The sequence below is a fragment of the Molossus molossus genome, unplaced genomic scaffold (assembly GCF_014108415.1).
Source record: "Molossus molossus isolate mMolMol1 unplaced genomic scaffold, mMolMol1.p scaffold_m16_p_11, whole genome shotgun sequence".
Classification (NCBI taxonomy): domain Eukaryota; kingdom Metazoa; phylum Chordata; class Mammalia; order Chiroptera; family Molossidae; genus Molossus; species Molossus molossus.
Window position 1 is genome coordinate 104,256,249 of NW_023425346.1, and position 16,560 is coordinate 104,272,808.

The window sequence follows — 16,560 nt, forward strand, 5'->3', positions numbered from 1 at the left end:
TGTCCAGACCCGTGACCTCACCTCCCAGAGCCACGGTGCCTGCTGTGGACGCCACTGTGCCCATTTTACAGATGGGGGAAGGGGGTGCGAGGCATCACAGAAGCTGCAGAAGTTTGCATCGCCGAGAACGAAGCAGACAAAACCCACGGTCTCTGATGCCCATGTCACCTCTGTTTCCTCTCCCTGGGCCCACGGCAGCGAGCACCCAGGATCCTGCTTCCCCTAGGCTGTCGGGCGGGGCTCGAGGGCAGGAGCAGGGACGAGCAATAGCAACAGGAACATCCACACGAGTCTGCCGTCCGTACTGGTGGACTTCAGCCGCTGCAGAGGATCCCACCGACAGGCCCGGAGCCCACCCACGGGCACGGAGCCCACCGACGGGCACGGAGCCCACCAACAGTCCTGGAGCCCACCAAAAGGCGTGGAGCCCACCAACTGGCTGGGAGCCCACTGACGGGCACGGAGACGGGCACAGAGCCCACCAACAGGCGAGGAGCCCACCAACAGCCGCGGAGCCCACCCACGGGCACGGAGCCCACCGACAGGCGAGGAGCCCCCCGACGGGCGCGGAGCCCAGGAGCCTACCTTCTGAGCTTTCAGGCTGCCTCATGGTGTCTGAAGAAACAGAAAACATTGCAGTTTGCGACCCAGAAGCCAGCATTGAAAGGTTGTTTTTTTTGTTTTGTTTTTGTTTGTTTTTAATCCTTACCCAAGGATATGTTTGTTTGTTTTGTTTTGTTTTATTTTATTTCATTTTATTTTATTTTAGAGGGAGAGAGAGACATCAATCTGCTGCCTCTGTACATGCCCCGACCAGGAATCGAACCCGCCACCTTTTTTATGTACAGGACGACGTTCCAACCAACTGAGCCACCCAGCCAGGGCTCAGAGGTTGTGTTTTTTTGTTTGTTTGTCTTTTTGGTATGTGCCCCAGCGGGAACTGAACCCAGGACTCTCTGGTCCATAGGCCGACGCTCCAACCTCCGAGCCAAACTGGCCAGGGCTGAGAGGTGTTTAACGGAACAAGGAGTTTTGGGAATGCACCATGGTTCCATCCAATAATGAAAGCCACGCCTTGAACAGACCTGGGGGGCACCCGGGGAGGGGGAGGGGCCACGTGGCCTTGGCGCTGGGTGAGGCCACCCGCCCGGAAGGCCACCTGGAGCCCGGCCCCGTCTGTCCCCTGCAGTGTCCTCAGCCATGCCTGGTGGCAGTCCCCTGCTCCAGCTTCTGCAGGGGGACCAGCCGTGAAGCTGACGCAGCCCCTCCAACACCCTGTCCCTGGCTTCAGACACATGGTATCAGTCTTTCTCCTTAGAAGGCGCCCCAAGGTGTTCAGCCCCACTGAGCCTGGACCCCTTAACACACTGACTTTCAAAAGCAGAAAACGGCTTCAGCCGGATAATCATTCAGACGAGAGTCGTTTGGTGAATTCAGGTGAGCTTGCCTGGGGGCGACCGCATCCGAGGGCACAGTCACCCGCAGGTCCCCGTGCCAGCGGCGAGCGGGCAGAGGCCGTGGGCTCGTCCTCATTCTTTGGGGTATTCGAATCTCACAAAGGAAATGGAGCCGCCGCGGAGTCGAGTTCCCGCGCTCGGCGCCGGTTCATCGCTGGGCGACTGGGCAGTGAGGAGTCAAACCAAGCGGAGCGGAAGGGAACAGTTCTGACTTTAATGCCCCAAAATTAGACGTAGCAAATCGGAACTGGAAGAGCCAGACCTTCACCCCGTCTCTCCTCATCTCCTCCACGTCCTGCCCTTCCTCGTGGGTGATTTATGAAATGCATCAACATATGCTTAATACATTCTAAATGAGGTTCTTAGATAACACGAGAGCGCGGTTTGGCTGGGTCTGTCTTCAGCCGTCGCTGCTCCTTCCCAGCCCGTGTTCTGCTTCCTGCATTTGGGCCCAAGGGGGTACACTGTGCCTGCCCCACCAGAGCCTCCTTTTCGGGTGCTGGGGTGGCCTCTCAGCTGCGGCCCCGAGTTTGGCCTGGAATCTCCGCATGAAAGGGGTCAGGGGTCACTGTGGGGTCGCTCGCATGTACCAGGAAGCGAAGCAAAACTAATCCCGATTTACTTGTGGAGGAATCTGTTTGCCTAAGTATTTAAAAGCAGATTAGGGCTCAGCAGACACTAGAGCCGCCGGCCGTGGTGTCAGCACCGGTAAAGGGGTAAACACGGCCTTTCTGCGCCTCGGAAGGGGAAGCGCTGGGTAATGAGTTTCCTTTCTGCGTCGTCGCGGGCCCTCAGTGGATTCTCCGTGGGTAGCTGTGTACCCTGGTTGTCCGCCGGAGGGAATGCTGGGTCGGGGGGCACCGGGCCGCTCAGCCCCTGTGGGTGATCGCAGCACCGCCGGCCGGGCTGTCCTCCTCTCCTCCCCTCCGTGCAAAGCATCTGGCCGCGCAGCACCCCGGCCGCTGCCCTGACCCTCCGCCCGCCCCACGGGCTGCTTGCTTCGGCCTCTGGGATTTGCCTGCCCTTTTTGGGGGGCTGCTGAGTTATTTTCAGTGTCTCTTACATTCTTTTTGGAGGAACTAAAACCAAGCTCCACGTTAGCAGCCGCTCAAGGCCGGAGTCCGTGGCTGGAGTCCGGTCCTCCGGGTCCACGTGAGCCCCTTGCAGCTGATTCCTTCTCCTCGCCCCGCCCCGCTCTTCCCCAGCCCTCCTTCCGGGGCCACAGCAGGGTCCTGCCCCTCTGGGGGAGGTGACTGTCATACCACCCATCCTGAAGCCGTTCGGGGAGGGGCACCAGCTGACGTCGTCGTTCTGAACCCCAAGGCCTCACACCCCCTTCCCCAGCTTCGTCCCCTCCTCTGTCCCCCTAGCCCAGCTCTGCCCTTGGCCACCTGCCTTGTCCTCACTCACTTTTACTCAGTGAAGGAGTCCGTGACATTCTCCACACGGGCCCCCCCCAGTGTCTGCACCAGGGCAGTTTCACAGGGTGACTCGGAGCAGCTGTGTCTTCTCGAACCCTCCCCGCTCGAGTCCCTGCCATCCGCGTGTGGGTCTGTGGCAGTATTTCCTTCCACTGGAAGTGTGGGGAGCCCCAGGGGTTCCCCCCCAACCCGGGTGGATGGGCGAAGAGCTCAGAGCAGGTCACTCCCCGGTCGGGGAGCCCACCCCTCAGTGGACTCCAGCCCAGGGTCCTCAGTCCTGCCTCACAGTTGTCCGCACAGTAGGAGGGACCCCCAGGCCTGTGTTGCTGGAAGGTGCTGGACAGGCGCGGGGTTCTCTGGGGCCGCAGCTCCGTCCGCAGTGAGAGCAGAGGGGACCGAGGAGCCCACGATCCCTGGTTCTCACGCCTCGGGCATCTGACCGCCCTGCAGGGTTTGGTAAAACAGCCCCGGAGGTTCCGAGTCAGGGGCCTGGGGACCAGCATTGCTAACAGGTTCCCTGGGCTGCTGATGCACAGTGGGGGACCCCACTTTCTGAACCATAGGTAAGCCTCTTCCCAGGGCTTCCCCACGCCGGTGAGGACACTTGTCCCCTGCCGTTTCTCTCCCCCTCCCATGCCCCCTGGGGAGGAAGGTGGCGGGACCGGGGGCGGCGGGACCGGGGGGCACGGGCACCCTGCCTGACTGACGTGCCCGCCTCTTGCAGGGAGGAGAAGGAGCGGTGGATCCGGGCCAAGTACGAGCAGAAGCTGTTCCTGGCCCCGCTGCCCTGCGCCGAGCTGCCCCTGGGCCAGCACCTGCTGCGGGCCACCGCCGACGAGGACCTGCGGGTGGTCATCCTGCTGCTGGCCCACGGCTCGCGGGACGAGGTGAACGAGACCTGCGGGGAGGGCGACGGCCGCACGGCGCTGCACCTGGCCTGCCGGAAGGGCAACGTGGTCCTGGCACAGCTCCTGATCTGGGTAGGTCACCCGCATGCCCGTCGCGCCCGTCGGGGGATGGAGCGGTCCTCTCCGCTCATCTCCTCAGGGTGCCCCTTGGGGCCGGCGTGGTTGGTGGAGTCTCTCTTCTTTGTCCACAAAAACATGCCCGTTATTTTGGGGGAGGGGGTGGACAGGGAAGACGAGAACTGAGTGGGCTATATGGGGTTTTATTTTTATCCTTTTGGGGTTTTTCATCACACAACATAAACATACTAGACCCTACACAGTGAGGTTTGATGTGGTAGGAGAGTGTCAGAGGGCTTCGTCTGGGCTGGTCTAATTAATTTACCAGGGAAAGTTACGTCTCTAGTTCCCACCGAAGCATTGTCATGGAGCTGTGGGGGGCAGGGGGACGAGGGAGCCCGTGGCCGCGACAAGAGGCACTTCTGTGCGGAGAAGCCCACACCCCGCACCCTTCAGGTCTTCAGCCGTGACGGGGTCCCGTTTGAAAGGGGGCGGGGAGCTGCCTGCCAGGGTCCCTGAGTATGGGGGGGCCGGGTGTGCCCCCCAGGAGGGGGCACTGCCCAGAGGTGGGTCAGCCTGCCGGGGGCTCTGCCATCTTCACCAGGGCAGGAAATGGGTCTGTACAATGCAGCTGAGAATAATGCCACTTCCTGCCTCTTGTTACCCAACTTTCGTGATGGGTGCGACGGGAGAAGTCGATGCCCACATATGACAGGCACTCAGACGCCCAGCGCCACTTGAGCTGAGTTACCCAGCTCGGGCTGCCCTGGCAAACCACCACCGATGGGGACTTGTCTTCCCACAGTCCTGGGAGCCAGACGTCTGAGACGAGGGTGAGGCCAAGGTCGCTGTCCGCAGGCCTCTCTGCTTGGCGTGCAGATGGCCGTCTTGTCCGGGCCCCCCGGGGCCTTCCCTCTGTGTGCGCTTCCTTGTGCCTCACCCTCTTCTCAGAACACGGGCCCCCGTGACCCCGTTTAACCTTAATGACCTCTCTGGAGGCCCTGTCTCCAGACACGGTCACATTCCGAAGTGCTGGGGTTCAGGGCTCCGCCACGGGGAGTCGGGCGGACGCAGCTCTGTAACAGGTTGCACGCACCCTTCCCTCTCGGATGGGCCGGAAGTCCCTCTCCTTGCAACGCTCCCTGCTGCCGAGGGCAGGACGAGGTTCCCGAACACTGTTGTGAGTGGGTGTCAGTCCACCCTTTTTTTATTTTTTTTTAATCTTCATCCGATGATATGTTTTTTACTGATCTCTGTTTTGAGAGAGAAAGAGAAACATCGACGGGAGAGAGAAACATCAACCGGTCGCCTCCCGTACACGCCCTACCACAAGGATCAACCCTCAACCTAGGTACGTGCCCGACTGAGAATCGAACCTGCAGCCTTTCGGTGCACGGGACAGTGCTCCAATCAGTGAGCCACCTGGCCAGGGCATCAGCCCACCCTTTTCCTTTTTTTTTTTTCACTTACTGATTTTAGAGAGAGAAACATCGATTAGCTGTTCCACTTACTGATGCATCATTGGTTGATTCTTGTCTGTGCCCCGACCAGGGATCAAACCTACAGCCCTGGCATATGGGGACGATGCGCCCACCCCCTGAGCTACCTGACCAGGGCCTCCACCCTTTGCAGGAGCAGGAACCTTAGGAGCGTCAGTGCAGTGTGACCTGGCATTTCCCTGCCCCCTCAGCACCGGTAGTCAGAGATCCCCGGGAACATGCAGTGTGAGGAGGCTCGTCACCACACGACACGCCCGTGACGATTTTCACACAGATTGCGCAGCGAGTCTCTGGATCATGCTCCCATGCAGGGACACTGGCCGGCTGCAGCATGTCATGCTCTCGCATAATTTTTAACGATGTGAGAAAATGAACCCAGCACGGTGTTCAGTAAAAAAGAAAGAAAGATACATGTTCCTTGTGTAAGTTTTATGTCAGTTATGCACTTAGGCTGAAAGGAAACCCATTTAAAGGAGACACACTGAACTATTAACCAGGATTATCTGTGAACAGAGATTATAGGCGATTTTTTTCCCTTATGCTTTCTGATTGTATTAGTTCTGTGTGTCCTACAATGAAAACGAATTGCCTCGGAGGTCCAAACAGTGATCTTGTTTAAAAATGTGCTTTTAATTGACTTTAGAGAGAGAGGGAGAGAGAGGGAGAGAGAAAGAGAAACATCAGTGTGAGAGAGAAACATGTCCCAGCTGCCTCCTGCACGCCCCCTACTGGGGACGGATCCCGAAACCCAGGCATGTGCCCTGACCAGGAGTCGCACCAGCAACCTCTTGGTGCATGGGACAACGCTCAACCACAGTGCCACACTGGTTGGGCCAAAAAGTGATCTTTTTTGTGTGTGTTTACAATTGGAAGGTCAAAATAGAAATAGCAAAACCGGAGTCACCCGTGGTCCGTTTCTGTTGCATAGAGGGGGCGCGTTTAGCTGTCACAGCACATTCTTGCCCTCCAACCACGCACCTTGGGACCCGGCCGCCGTTGGACACTGGACGGGAGGTCCCCGGGCGGTCCCCGTCCCAGCGGCCCTGTGCCCCTCCCCGGGACAGTAACGTGGCTCTGTTGCCTCCGCAGTACGGGGTGGACGTCATGGCCCGCGACGCGCACGGGAACACGGCGCTGGCCTACGCCCGGCAGGCCTCCAGCCAGGAGTGCATCGAGGTCCTGCTGCAGTACGGCTGCCCGGACGAGCGCTTTGTGCTCATGGCCACCCCCAACCTGCCCCGGAAGAGCAGCGCCCGGAGCGGCGGCGGCGGGCGGGTGCCCACCATCATCTGAGGGGCGTCCGCGCCCCCCGCACGCCGCCCCTCCCTCCTCCTGGTGGTCACCTGCCACCCACCCGCCCCCCCTCACCCACAGCGAATCACAGAACCTGGACAGTCCTCACGGGGGCGAAGACGAGGTCCGGGGGCTGCAGGATCGATCATTTCCATGCGCCCTCCCCGTCGACAAACAGGAGTGACCGACGGGCCTCGGTTGGTTGACGATAGCACACGGCGCGGGACCCTGGTCCCGGTAGACAGAGCTCGGCACAAGGGACAGGGAGGGACGAGCGGGGGAGGGGAGGCAGCGGCAAGGAGAGGGGAGCTCTCCTTAACTGGCAGTTAAGCACATCAGTACATTTCACCTCTACCAGACGGAACACTTGCATCCATCTCATCTCTTCTCCGAGGAGCCTGACGGCATAAATCAGGAGCAAGCCGAGTTTGTCAGGTTTGAAGCCCCTATGATGGTATGTGTCAAATCAGTTGTAGCTAATCTGTCCCGGGAGAACACTGGCTTCATTACACTTGTATAGTTGAGTTCTTGCAGCATTACCGCTGTTTAATAGAACATGATTAGTCATCACCGGGAAGAAAGCATATTAGCCGAGGAGGTAGTTACGCCCCACGCTCCGGTGATTGCCGCGATGTGATCGCAATCCTCTTAGAAGCATCATATTATCCCAGACATGTTCTCCCGAGCCCTTGGAGCCCTCCTTTCTAAATTCACTGTCATAATTTAGTATCTGTTTAATTTTTCAGTCCAAAGAGAGGAAATCAGTTGCTGAGTCGTAGTTGACTGCAGTCTCCTTGGTGCAAAAAAACAAAATGGAAAAAATAAATAAGAGGAGCTCACAGACCCGAAAGGGGATCGCGAGTCCCGCTCGCGGTGGCGTCTCGGGTGCGTTCAGGAAACTGAGGCTATTTGTCGTCCTCGCCGTTGCTCCTCCCGAACAGGAGAGATGTTTTATGTCCTCTTGCCAAGGTGGACGTCTCGGGGTTCAGTCACTCGCGGGCCACGCTGCCCGATCACGCCGTCTCCTTCCTGTGTCACAGCTTCAGATGAGATGTGTGGAAATCTATCGGAATAAAAGAAGTTCATAAATATGCATTGATTTCTGTACAGACGAATGGCACCCCTGTTAATTTACAAATGGAACTGGATGTGAACTAATAATGTGCAACTAGTTGAGATAAGAGGGTTACAGACCATTGTACATGAGAGTGTTCGCAGTGGTAAACACTTCCATTAATGTGATATACAGCTTTTAAAAGAGGGCGCATCCGAATAAGATGGAAGCACAATTTGCTTATTAAAATCGAGACAGGGAAGAAAGAGACCCAGCCTGCTAGGGAGGGGGCGGGGGCGGGGGCGTGTGGGTGCTCATGACGGGAAGCGTGACTTAGACCCGAGACCGCTTTTGCCAACCGGAGGGTAGGACTGTGCAAGGCAGGGTGCGGTTTCCCAGATGCCAGACCCGGCAGCCTTTGGCAAGGGTCGACGGGGACTACCACCACGCGTCTGCGGCACAGACCGGCCCACAAGGAGCCCCGAGATGTACTTGGTGGCTAGGCCGTCCATGTCAGTATGTCACCCGACGGTCCTGGTGGTGTGAGGCTGCCTCAGGCTTCAGCCACCTCCGGCGTGGTGGCCAAACACAGGACACCAAACCGAGACACCCCAGTTAAGAAGGAAGGGGGCGGCCATGCCCGGCGTCCTGTGGCAGCCTGACGGGACGAGGGCTGTCCCCCGGAAGGGTGGCGCGGCGCTGGCGAAGCAAAGGAGCACACGCACCCGGCAGCCTCAGGAAGTCCCTTGTTCTCATACAGCAAACCTCCTATTTTGTAAGAGTTTTTCCTCTCCTTTCACTTTTCTTCTTTTAAATTAAAGTAGATGGGGGAAAATAAAGCTTGACACACAACGCGTCCGTAGGCCGGCGTTTGGTGGCCGTTCCTGACCCCGCAGCAGGTGCAGCCAGCAGGTCCGCGGTCCCCGCGCCGTCTTCCGCCCGCGTCCTCGCTGCGCGGTTCTGTGAACCGTGAATGGGAAGAAGAAGTCACTGCCTGTTTTGGAAGACACGCCGCCGTGCTGAGCCGGCCGCACACACTCGCCTCCACGCAGCCCTCAGCGCAGACCTTACATAGCGAGCACAGACGTAGTGTAAATGGAATTCTTAAATTATTTCGTTGTAGCGAGATCCCACGATAGGAATGCTCTACCTTAGCGGAGCCTTCTGCAAGGCGGAGGCCTTGGGAGGCTTCTCTTGGGATGTATATGAGTGTGTACATTGTATCACATTTGTTCATAATATACTATTTTCCCCAGGTGACTGGTTTTTCACAGCCTCTCACGACCCGGAGGCCGGGTTGGCTTCCCCCGTCCCCCCCTCCAGCCCAGGAGTTCACCCCTCTCTGCCCTTCCGGTGGCTCAGAAGGCAGCCTGCGTTCTTCAGTTTGGGCAACAGAGGAAGGGTTCTCGTGGGCCTCGAGGCTTTTCTCTCGAGCCAAGGTGACGGGTAGCTAAGGGTTTGCGTCCCGTGTCAGACGGACTCCTTGGCTGGCGGTGCTCTGGGTCCCAGCTGAAGGCTTCGCTAACCCCAGGCGGGGGGCAGGGACCCAGCCAGCGTCGGGAAGGACCAGGTTGGGAAGGGGCCTGAGTCTCCATCATCTGTTTCCTTGTGAGTTCTGTGAAGTGACAGTGACTTGAGGAGAAACCATCTGCTGGGAAGGCCCAGGTGCCGGCAGTCACTCGTGAGAGTGGCCACCGGTGACCTCGGCGGGTTCCTCCCGTGGCAAAGAAAACTCTGCAGAGGAAGTAGCCTTGTTCCGGCCCTGAATGCTGGACCTCGAGGACCGGGATGGATAGTGGTTCCCCAGCCCCAGAACCCTAGTCGCGGCCCTGTCCTTCCATCTCCTGTCACCCCAGGGTTGGGGCAGCTTGAGGGTGAGCAAGTGACATACTCAAGCAGGTCAGGTTCCTGTCGTCCGTCCGTAAGCACACACGGGTGATCCCGGAGAGCAGGGGACGGCCGCGGCTGCTTCCTGGTCACGAGGCCGTGGCGCAGGGCTGAGCTGCCCTGGACTGCGGTCCCCACGTCAGCACGTCCCCAAGGGCGGTGCGCCCAGACAGCCCAGGACCTCAGTTCTTTGCGCCCACTTCTGACGTCCCAGCTAGCCTGGTGAGGTCCGCCTGGACCATCTCTGCCCCCGGCAGAGGCCCCAGTCCGTCCCCTGTTCAGGGCTGTCCCCCAGATTTGCAAAGGAGCTGTCACCTCTTTAGGGAGGAACTCGGTCCAGCGAGAAAGCCAGCCCAGGGGCCACGCAGACCTGGGGCACCCACCCCTGCAGCCTTGGGCAAGTCCCCAGCTTCTAGGACTCTTTCCGCATCTGTGACCCTGCGGTGGCTTTGCTGGGCGTGGTGACATTTCAAACCAATGTGGTAAATTTGAGCCCCGTGCCCGGCCGGAGCCCGATGTTCAGAGGTGGGTGGGTGTGAAGAACAAACAGGTGGGCAAAGCCAGAGCACGTCTGGGAGCTGCCCCCGAGCTGGCTGGTGGCCCTGCCCTGCCCCTGCCCCCAGAGCCCTCTCCCCAGAGGGAGGAGCCCATCATCCATTGACCACACCAGCCCACTTGCCAAAACGTGTCCTCCATCTCTTTAGTCCCAGTTTGATTTTCCAGAGGCAAGGAAAGGGTGGAGTCTTGCCTCATGCCACGCGCTAAGGTTGCCCCAGGCCCCAGATGGCCCCTGCTGTCCCCTACACCTTGTGGTGGCGTGGGCTTGGACAGACCTCCCTCCAGATGCCGCCTGGGCACCGCCGGGCGCTGTGACACAGTCCTGTCTGGTCTTCCCAGGTCCTCTTCCTACTAACTGGACACCGGGGCTTGCCGGAGGGCACCCTGGCTGGCAGCGTTGGCCTTGGGCTCCGCCGCCCTCCGGTAGTGTCCTCTCGGCTCGTACGAGTGGCCATGGCACCCACCTCACAGGGCTGCCTTCCCTCCCACAGTGGTGTCCGACGTGCCTGGTGCCTGCACCCGGGGATCCCACCTTCTCCCCGGGAGTGGCCATCGGGTCCTGCCCGCCCCCCCCCCAAGATGTGCTCCTGGACTGACATGGGTCCCCTTGGCTCCAACTCTGCCAGCCCTTTCTCCTTGCATGTAGAATGTTCTGGAAGCAAGGGGGGGGAATCCACATGCCCGCCTAGGGAGCTGCAGAATCCTTGCAACAGTGTAGCTACTCTGAGAGCATGACTCGGTCTCAGAAATTTCTCCAGAAGCAAAGAGAACTGGGAAGCAGATTCGTTACCTGGGTGGGCTGCTGCTCCCCCACACCTGCTCTGAGTCACCCCTGCGCCCCCTGGGGGTACGTGTCCTTCAGCAAACCAACGGAAAGCAGAGAGCAAGGACCTCGCATAGAGGGGACAGGTGCGCGCCTCTCTCGCAGGGAATACACCTTATTTCTTTTTTTTTTTAAACATGATTTTATTTGTTTTTTAAAGAGAGAGGAAGGGGGAGAGAGAGAGAGAAACATCGATGTGAGAAACAGATTGGGGGCCTCCTGCACGCCCCTAACTGGGCATGGAGCCCGCAACTGGGCATGTGCCCTGACGGGTAATCAAGCTGGGACCTCTCAGTCCAGGGGACACTGCTCAATCCACGGAGCCACACCGGCCGGGTGGGAACATAAGGCATTTCTAGCCACCCCCCTCCAGGGTGGGCGCAGTGTGACTCGTCCTCAGCCTTCACCACAGAGCTCACGGAGGACCCTCGGCATCAACACTCACATTTTCCTCTCTTCACCATCATCACGAGGTCTTTCCCATCTGGATTCCCACCTGGCTTTCTTCAGGAAGTCTGTGAGCAGTGAGTGTGGTGTGGGCCCCACCTTGGGGCCGCCAGGACACGGTCCCCCGGCCCAGCGACCCCCTGGCCTGCTGTTGGTGGGTCTGCCCGCTGTGCCCTGTGCCCTACTGCACCCCGGCGGGCCCTTTGGCGTGCAAACTGCCTTTCGGTCCAAGTGCCCGGTTCCGTCCAGCGATGCAAGAGAGCGGGGAGCAGAGTGGCTCTGGGGGTGGATGCAGCCATCCTGCCAGGGGCCGTCACTGGACCCCAGGTGCTGTGACAACCATCACGGGAGAGAAACGGTGCTGCCCAGGGTCAGCACGTCCCTGTGGGATCCCTGACCTCTCAGCTCACCAGGAAAAAGTAACAGCTTAGACGCGTGTATCTCAACCACACGTGTTCTTCCCCTTAGAGAGAAATGCCGTCCTTCGATTGGATTTTTAAACACTATCAATGTCCCTGTTTAATTTTGGATGCCGGCTGGTTTGTTTTTTGTTTTTTTTAAAACATCGATTGACACCTTTTTTTTCAGTTTGGGTTCAAGTTGACATTAGAGGATGTTTTGTCAGTAGAAAAGAACCAAAATATCTGTTTTTAATCTGTGATTTTAGATCTCCCAGGTTCTAGAAGTATGTCAGCTTCGCCAGGGTGGAAAACCCTCCCGAGGGTTGGGCGACCAGATTTAAACCCCCCGAGTTTGTTCTGAGCTGTCCGCATGCTCTCACATGGTATCATTTGGTTCTGGGGTCACCTGGTGGGTGAAATGCTCTTTTCGGAGGCCGTTGTCCCGTCTGGAAGTCTGCGGTGCCGGAGGTGGGCAGGGCCGGGCAGGCGACCTGCAGAGCCCACTGGGTGCGCTGTCCTGGTGACACAGACGGGCTCGGGCTTCTGGCCAGGTGTGTGTGCAAGCACAGTGCCTGCGAGCGTGTGAGGGGGCGGCCCGGGCTGGGCTTTGTTCCGGCCTAGCCTGTGGCATCTAGGGAAGGACCCCGAGGGTGGAGATCGAGCCGGTGCGGGACTCCCCACCTGGGACAGGTCAGGAATTCAGTGTGGGTAGGAAGTGTGACATGTATCTCGAGATGCAGGTGGAAGAAGGGAACCAGACAAGGTGTTGGGGACGCTCCCTAATGGAACAAGCCCCCATCACACCCCAGCTGTCAGGAACAGCTGCCCCTGGATCAGACTGTGCCCTCGTCTCCCTCCCCCGTGCCCGCTGGCGTCCATGCCAGCCTGGGAAGCTGATGTCTGGGCTGGTTCAGAAACTTGCAGAAGAAGCTGCCGCCCCGCCCCCTAGAACCTCACTCCGGGAGTGTGGGGGCACAGTGAGGACTCCCCAGTCTCTCCCCTCCACCCCCGTGCACCACCCGTACGTAGCAATCCCCAGTGAGGGGCCTCGTGCAAAAGCGCACTGGGCTGCGCACCTGACATTCCGGAGTTGGGGACATACCATCGCACCTGGATCCTTCGGTGAGCCGTCAGGGGGACAGACCAAGGTTGTGAGCTGTGGCCAGACTGGGCATTAGCTGCACATGGGCACACCCTGCACCTCCCTGTCCCACCCCTGGGGGTCCCAGCAGCTCCCCCACCCAGACGCGGGGTGCACAGGCGGACTGAGGAGGACTGGGGCTGTTGCGCAGCAGACGGGCAGCGGGCTGTTGGAAGCTGCTTCGTGACTGGTCACACGCCTTGATGTTGGAGATGGTGCCTTCTGCTAACCTTGGAACGCATCACGGTTTCCCTCCCCCACCAGGGCTTGTGTCTCAAATGTATGAATTTCTGGAGGTTGCAGCCCTGTCCCGGGCTGGGCACCTGTATGCTGAGGAGGGTGCCGTGTGCACTTCATCAAAGGCCTCCAAGGGAACCCACCGGCCATCCTGGGGAGAGCTGGAGGAGTGGGCCACGCCAGCCACGCCAGCCACAAACATGCCATGTGGTTCCCGGGAAGGGCCTCCTGGCCCAGACAACCCCTCTGTCCTGCCTGGGACTCTGCCTGGGCCTTCCTGTGCCCACAGCTGTGTTTCTGCGCAGGGAGCCCCAGCAGGGCGAAGTGAGGTCGAGAGGCCTTCTGGGAGGGAGCAGGGACCTGGGGGCGCGTCTTTCTCTTCTGTAAATAGCGATGTATAGAAACGGAGGAGCAGCCCGCGGCTCCCCCGGAGGCGGGTTGCCTTCTCGGTTTGGGTTGTTTTTATATTACCTCATTCAGCAAGTCCATGTCTCACAATGACTCGATGATACTTTATTTATATTGTTTGTACTGTAATTAAAACCATTGACGGACAGTTCATTTTGCTTGTTAATTCCATATGACCTTGTTTTGATTAAACATGCCAGTTTGCACGTCCTGCCGTGGGGTTCTGTGGCGGCTGCGCAGTGTTCTGCGGGGAAGCAGCAGACGGTGTGTAAGTGCGGGAGAGGCGGCTGGGGAGAGGCCCTTTCCAATAAAGAAGGAGACCACGGCAGCCGCCTCCATGCCTTTTTGTGGGTTTTGGGGGGGTGGGGTGTTGGTCACTGTCGGACGGTTTTCTGTCCCCAGGCCTGGTAGATCGGGCAGCCCCCACGAGGACTGGCGCCCGCGGCCCCTCTCGGCTCCAGGGCGGAGATGAGTTGCATCCCTTAGACTTCTTCATTCACAGGAAACACGAGACCCGGGGTCCCCGTGCTTCTGCCCCAGGGCGATAAGGACTCAGTGGGTGACTAAGAAATCAAACCACTGGCAGAAGCTATCAACACTGCTCATTAATACCGTTCATTGTTTCTCGGACCGAACGCAGGGTTGCGGTTCTGAGGACACAACACGGAGCCTCTGCTGGCAGCGGCGTTGATCTGCTTCATTATTCTCGTGTGAACAGCTGTAAGTCTCCGGTCGCCCCACTCCGTGTACCATGTCTTTACCCCGGAATTATCAAAGTACAAAGAAGGTAAAACTCACTCCAAACGCCCGCCCAGACATCACTGGCCTCTTCCCTGCTCCAGACTGTCCACCTTCCCCTTCCCCAGGGAAGACCTCAGGTTCGCGGCTGCTCCTTCTCTGGGGTCTCAGATGCGATGCGCCCCACCTCGGGGGCTGGCCGTACCCCGCTCCGCCGGGCCCCCTCCTGCTCTGGCACACTCCTGGACCGCCCTGCACCTCGCTGGGCTCCACGGCCCTGGTCTGCCTGGGTGCCCCAGGGCAGCCCACGACCCACCGAGGGAAGGTGAGCTTGGCAAAGCAGCAGACTCCAGCCCACCGCAGCCTTGCCTGCTTGGGCCCTGGGCACCGAGGGTCCAGTCACACCAACAATTTTCTTTGGGTGGTTCTTTCAGAAAACCAAACCTCATTACAACTGCAACAGGCCAGAGAGGGAAGTGCCCCCGGGGCACTCAAGGCCAGCCCCACTTCCTGCCGGGCCTGTCCTGCCCCCAGCTATCCCCAGGCAGTTGGGGGAACCTCGGTGGGGCCGGTGGGGCCGGGTCCCTTGGCCAGGATCTGCTTGTTGATATGCGGGCTCTCTTGGGCCTTGGTGCGCACCCCCAGCCTGGCCCCACAGGGTCCTCTGGTGCACCCTGACCTGCCCCCACCCCACCTGCAGGTGAGTGGCGCATACAGGGTCACAGCGCACGCGGTTGTGCAGGGACAAAAGCCTCCCGTGCTCGAGCAGTGAGCCGAAGGGCCGCCCACCCACCGCCCAGCACTGCGGAGAAGCCGCCAAGCCTCCATTTATCACCTCTTAAGTCCGGTACGGCGCCTAATTGGCCCATAAATGTGGTCCGATAACCGCACCTGACACCCAGAGACACTGCAGGCAATTAGCACTTATTTATTTGCATATGGTATTGACCCATCTAGCTCCGCTCACTTTCGGGTTCTGTTTATTCTCAACGCTGGAGGGGAAAGAATCTCATGTTCTGCACGGCAAAGGGTTGCACCACCCACACACACGCAACACATATACACACATATATACACACCAACACACAGCACACACGTGCACACACTATATACCACACACACAAATCCACACATATACACAACAGACACCACACACACATATACACACCATACACCACACACACACACCACATCACACACCACATATATACACACCATATATGTGCACATGATGCACCACACACAGACCACACATATACACAACAGACACCACACACACATATACACACCATACACCACACACACACACCACATATATACACACCATATATGTGCACATGATGCACCACACACAGACCACACATATACACAACAGACACCACACACACATATACACACCATACACCACACACACACATATACACATCATACACACCACACACACACCATACACCCCCACCCACACACCCCACAACATACACATCATATATGTGCACACGATGCACCACACCCAGGCCACACATATACACACTATACACCACACACACATGTACACATCATACATATACACACCACACACATATCATATACATACACACCACACACATATATGCACATCATACATATACACATCACACACACAAATACACATCATAAATCTACACGCCAGACACATGTATACACATCATGCATATACACTCCACACACCACACGTGTATACATCATACATATACACACTACACATTTACACACCTCACAGGCACACACTTCATACACACTAGCAGGGCTGATGGGAGCTTGGCATTGCACTGTCCTGGCTGAGGAATTTTGTGATTCATTTGTGTGCAAGGCCGTGTCTGGAGAAATTCTCAACAGATCAGGTACCCACGTGGCTGTCCAGGGGACTCTGGGCAGATGGGAGGGGCTGGGGGACAGAGTGGCCCAGGACCTGTCCCCTGGCTGTGTGGGCTTTCAAAATGCAGGAGAGCTGGTCGCTGTCATTCTGCTCCATTCATCTGGGCTTTGCTGAGCCACACGCAGAAGAAGGACTCCCCAAAAAGCAGGCGTTGCCCGGATGTCGGGTTCTCCAGGCAGCTCCCCCAGTCTGAGCTGCTCAGTGTGGGACCTGGAATATCACCTTTATCGACCTAGTGCCGTGCCCCTTGCCAAAGCCGTGGGGTGGCTGCTTCAGGTGTGGCCTGTGCACACAGACGGCCTGGGCTTCCCCGGTC

The 16,560-nt window shown here is 58.4% G+C and overlaps 1 protein-coding gene across 7 annotated transcripts in view; it reads left to right on the plus strand.

Annotated features, from left to right (window-relative positions):
• The window catches only part of AGAP1 (ArfGAP with GTPase domain, ankyrin repeat and PH domain 1), a 479,358-nt gene extending 471,406 nt beyond the window's left edge, over positions 1–7,952 (plus strand). For 6 of the 7 annotated variants that reach the window (XM_036254517.1, XM_036254518.1, XM_036254519.1 and 3 more), the window contains 2 exons: positions 3,603–3,858; positions 6,432–7,952. In XM_036254517.1, the coding sequence (XP_036110410.1) occupies positions 3,603–3,858; positions 6,432–6,635 (460 nt within the window). In that variant the 3' untranslated portion in view covers positions 6,636–7,952. The remainder of the gene's footprint in view (positions 1–3,602; positions 3,859–6,431) is intronic. The other variant, XR_004958681.1, reaches the window with a different exon arrangement.
• The last annotated feature ends 8,608 nt before the right edge of the window (positions 7,953–16,560 follow it).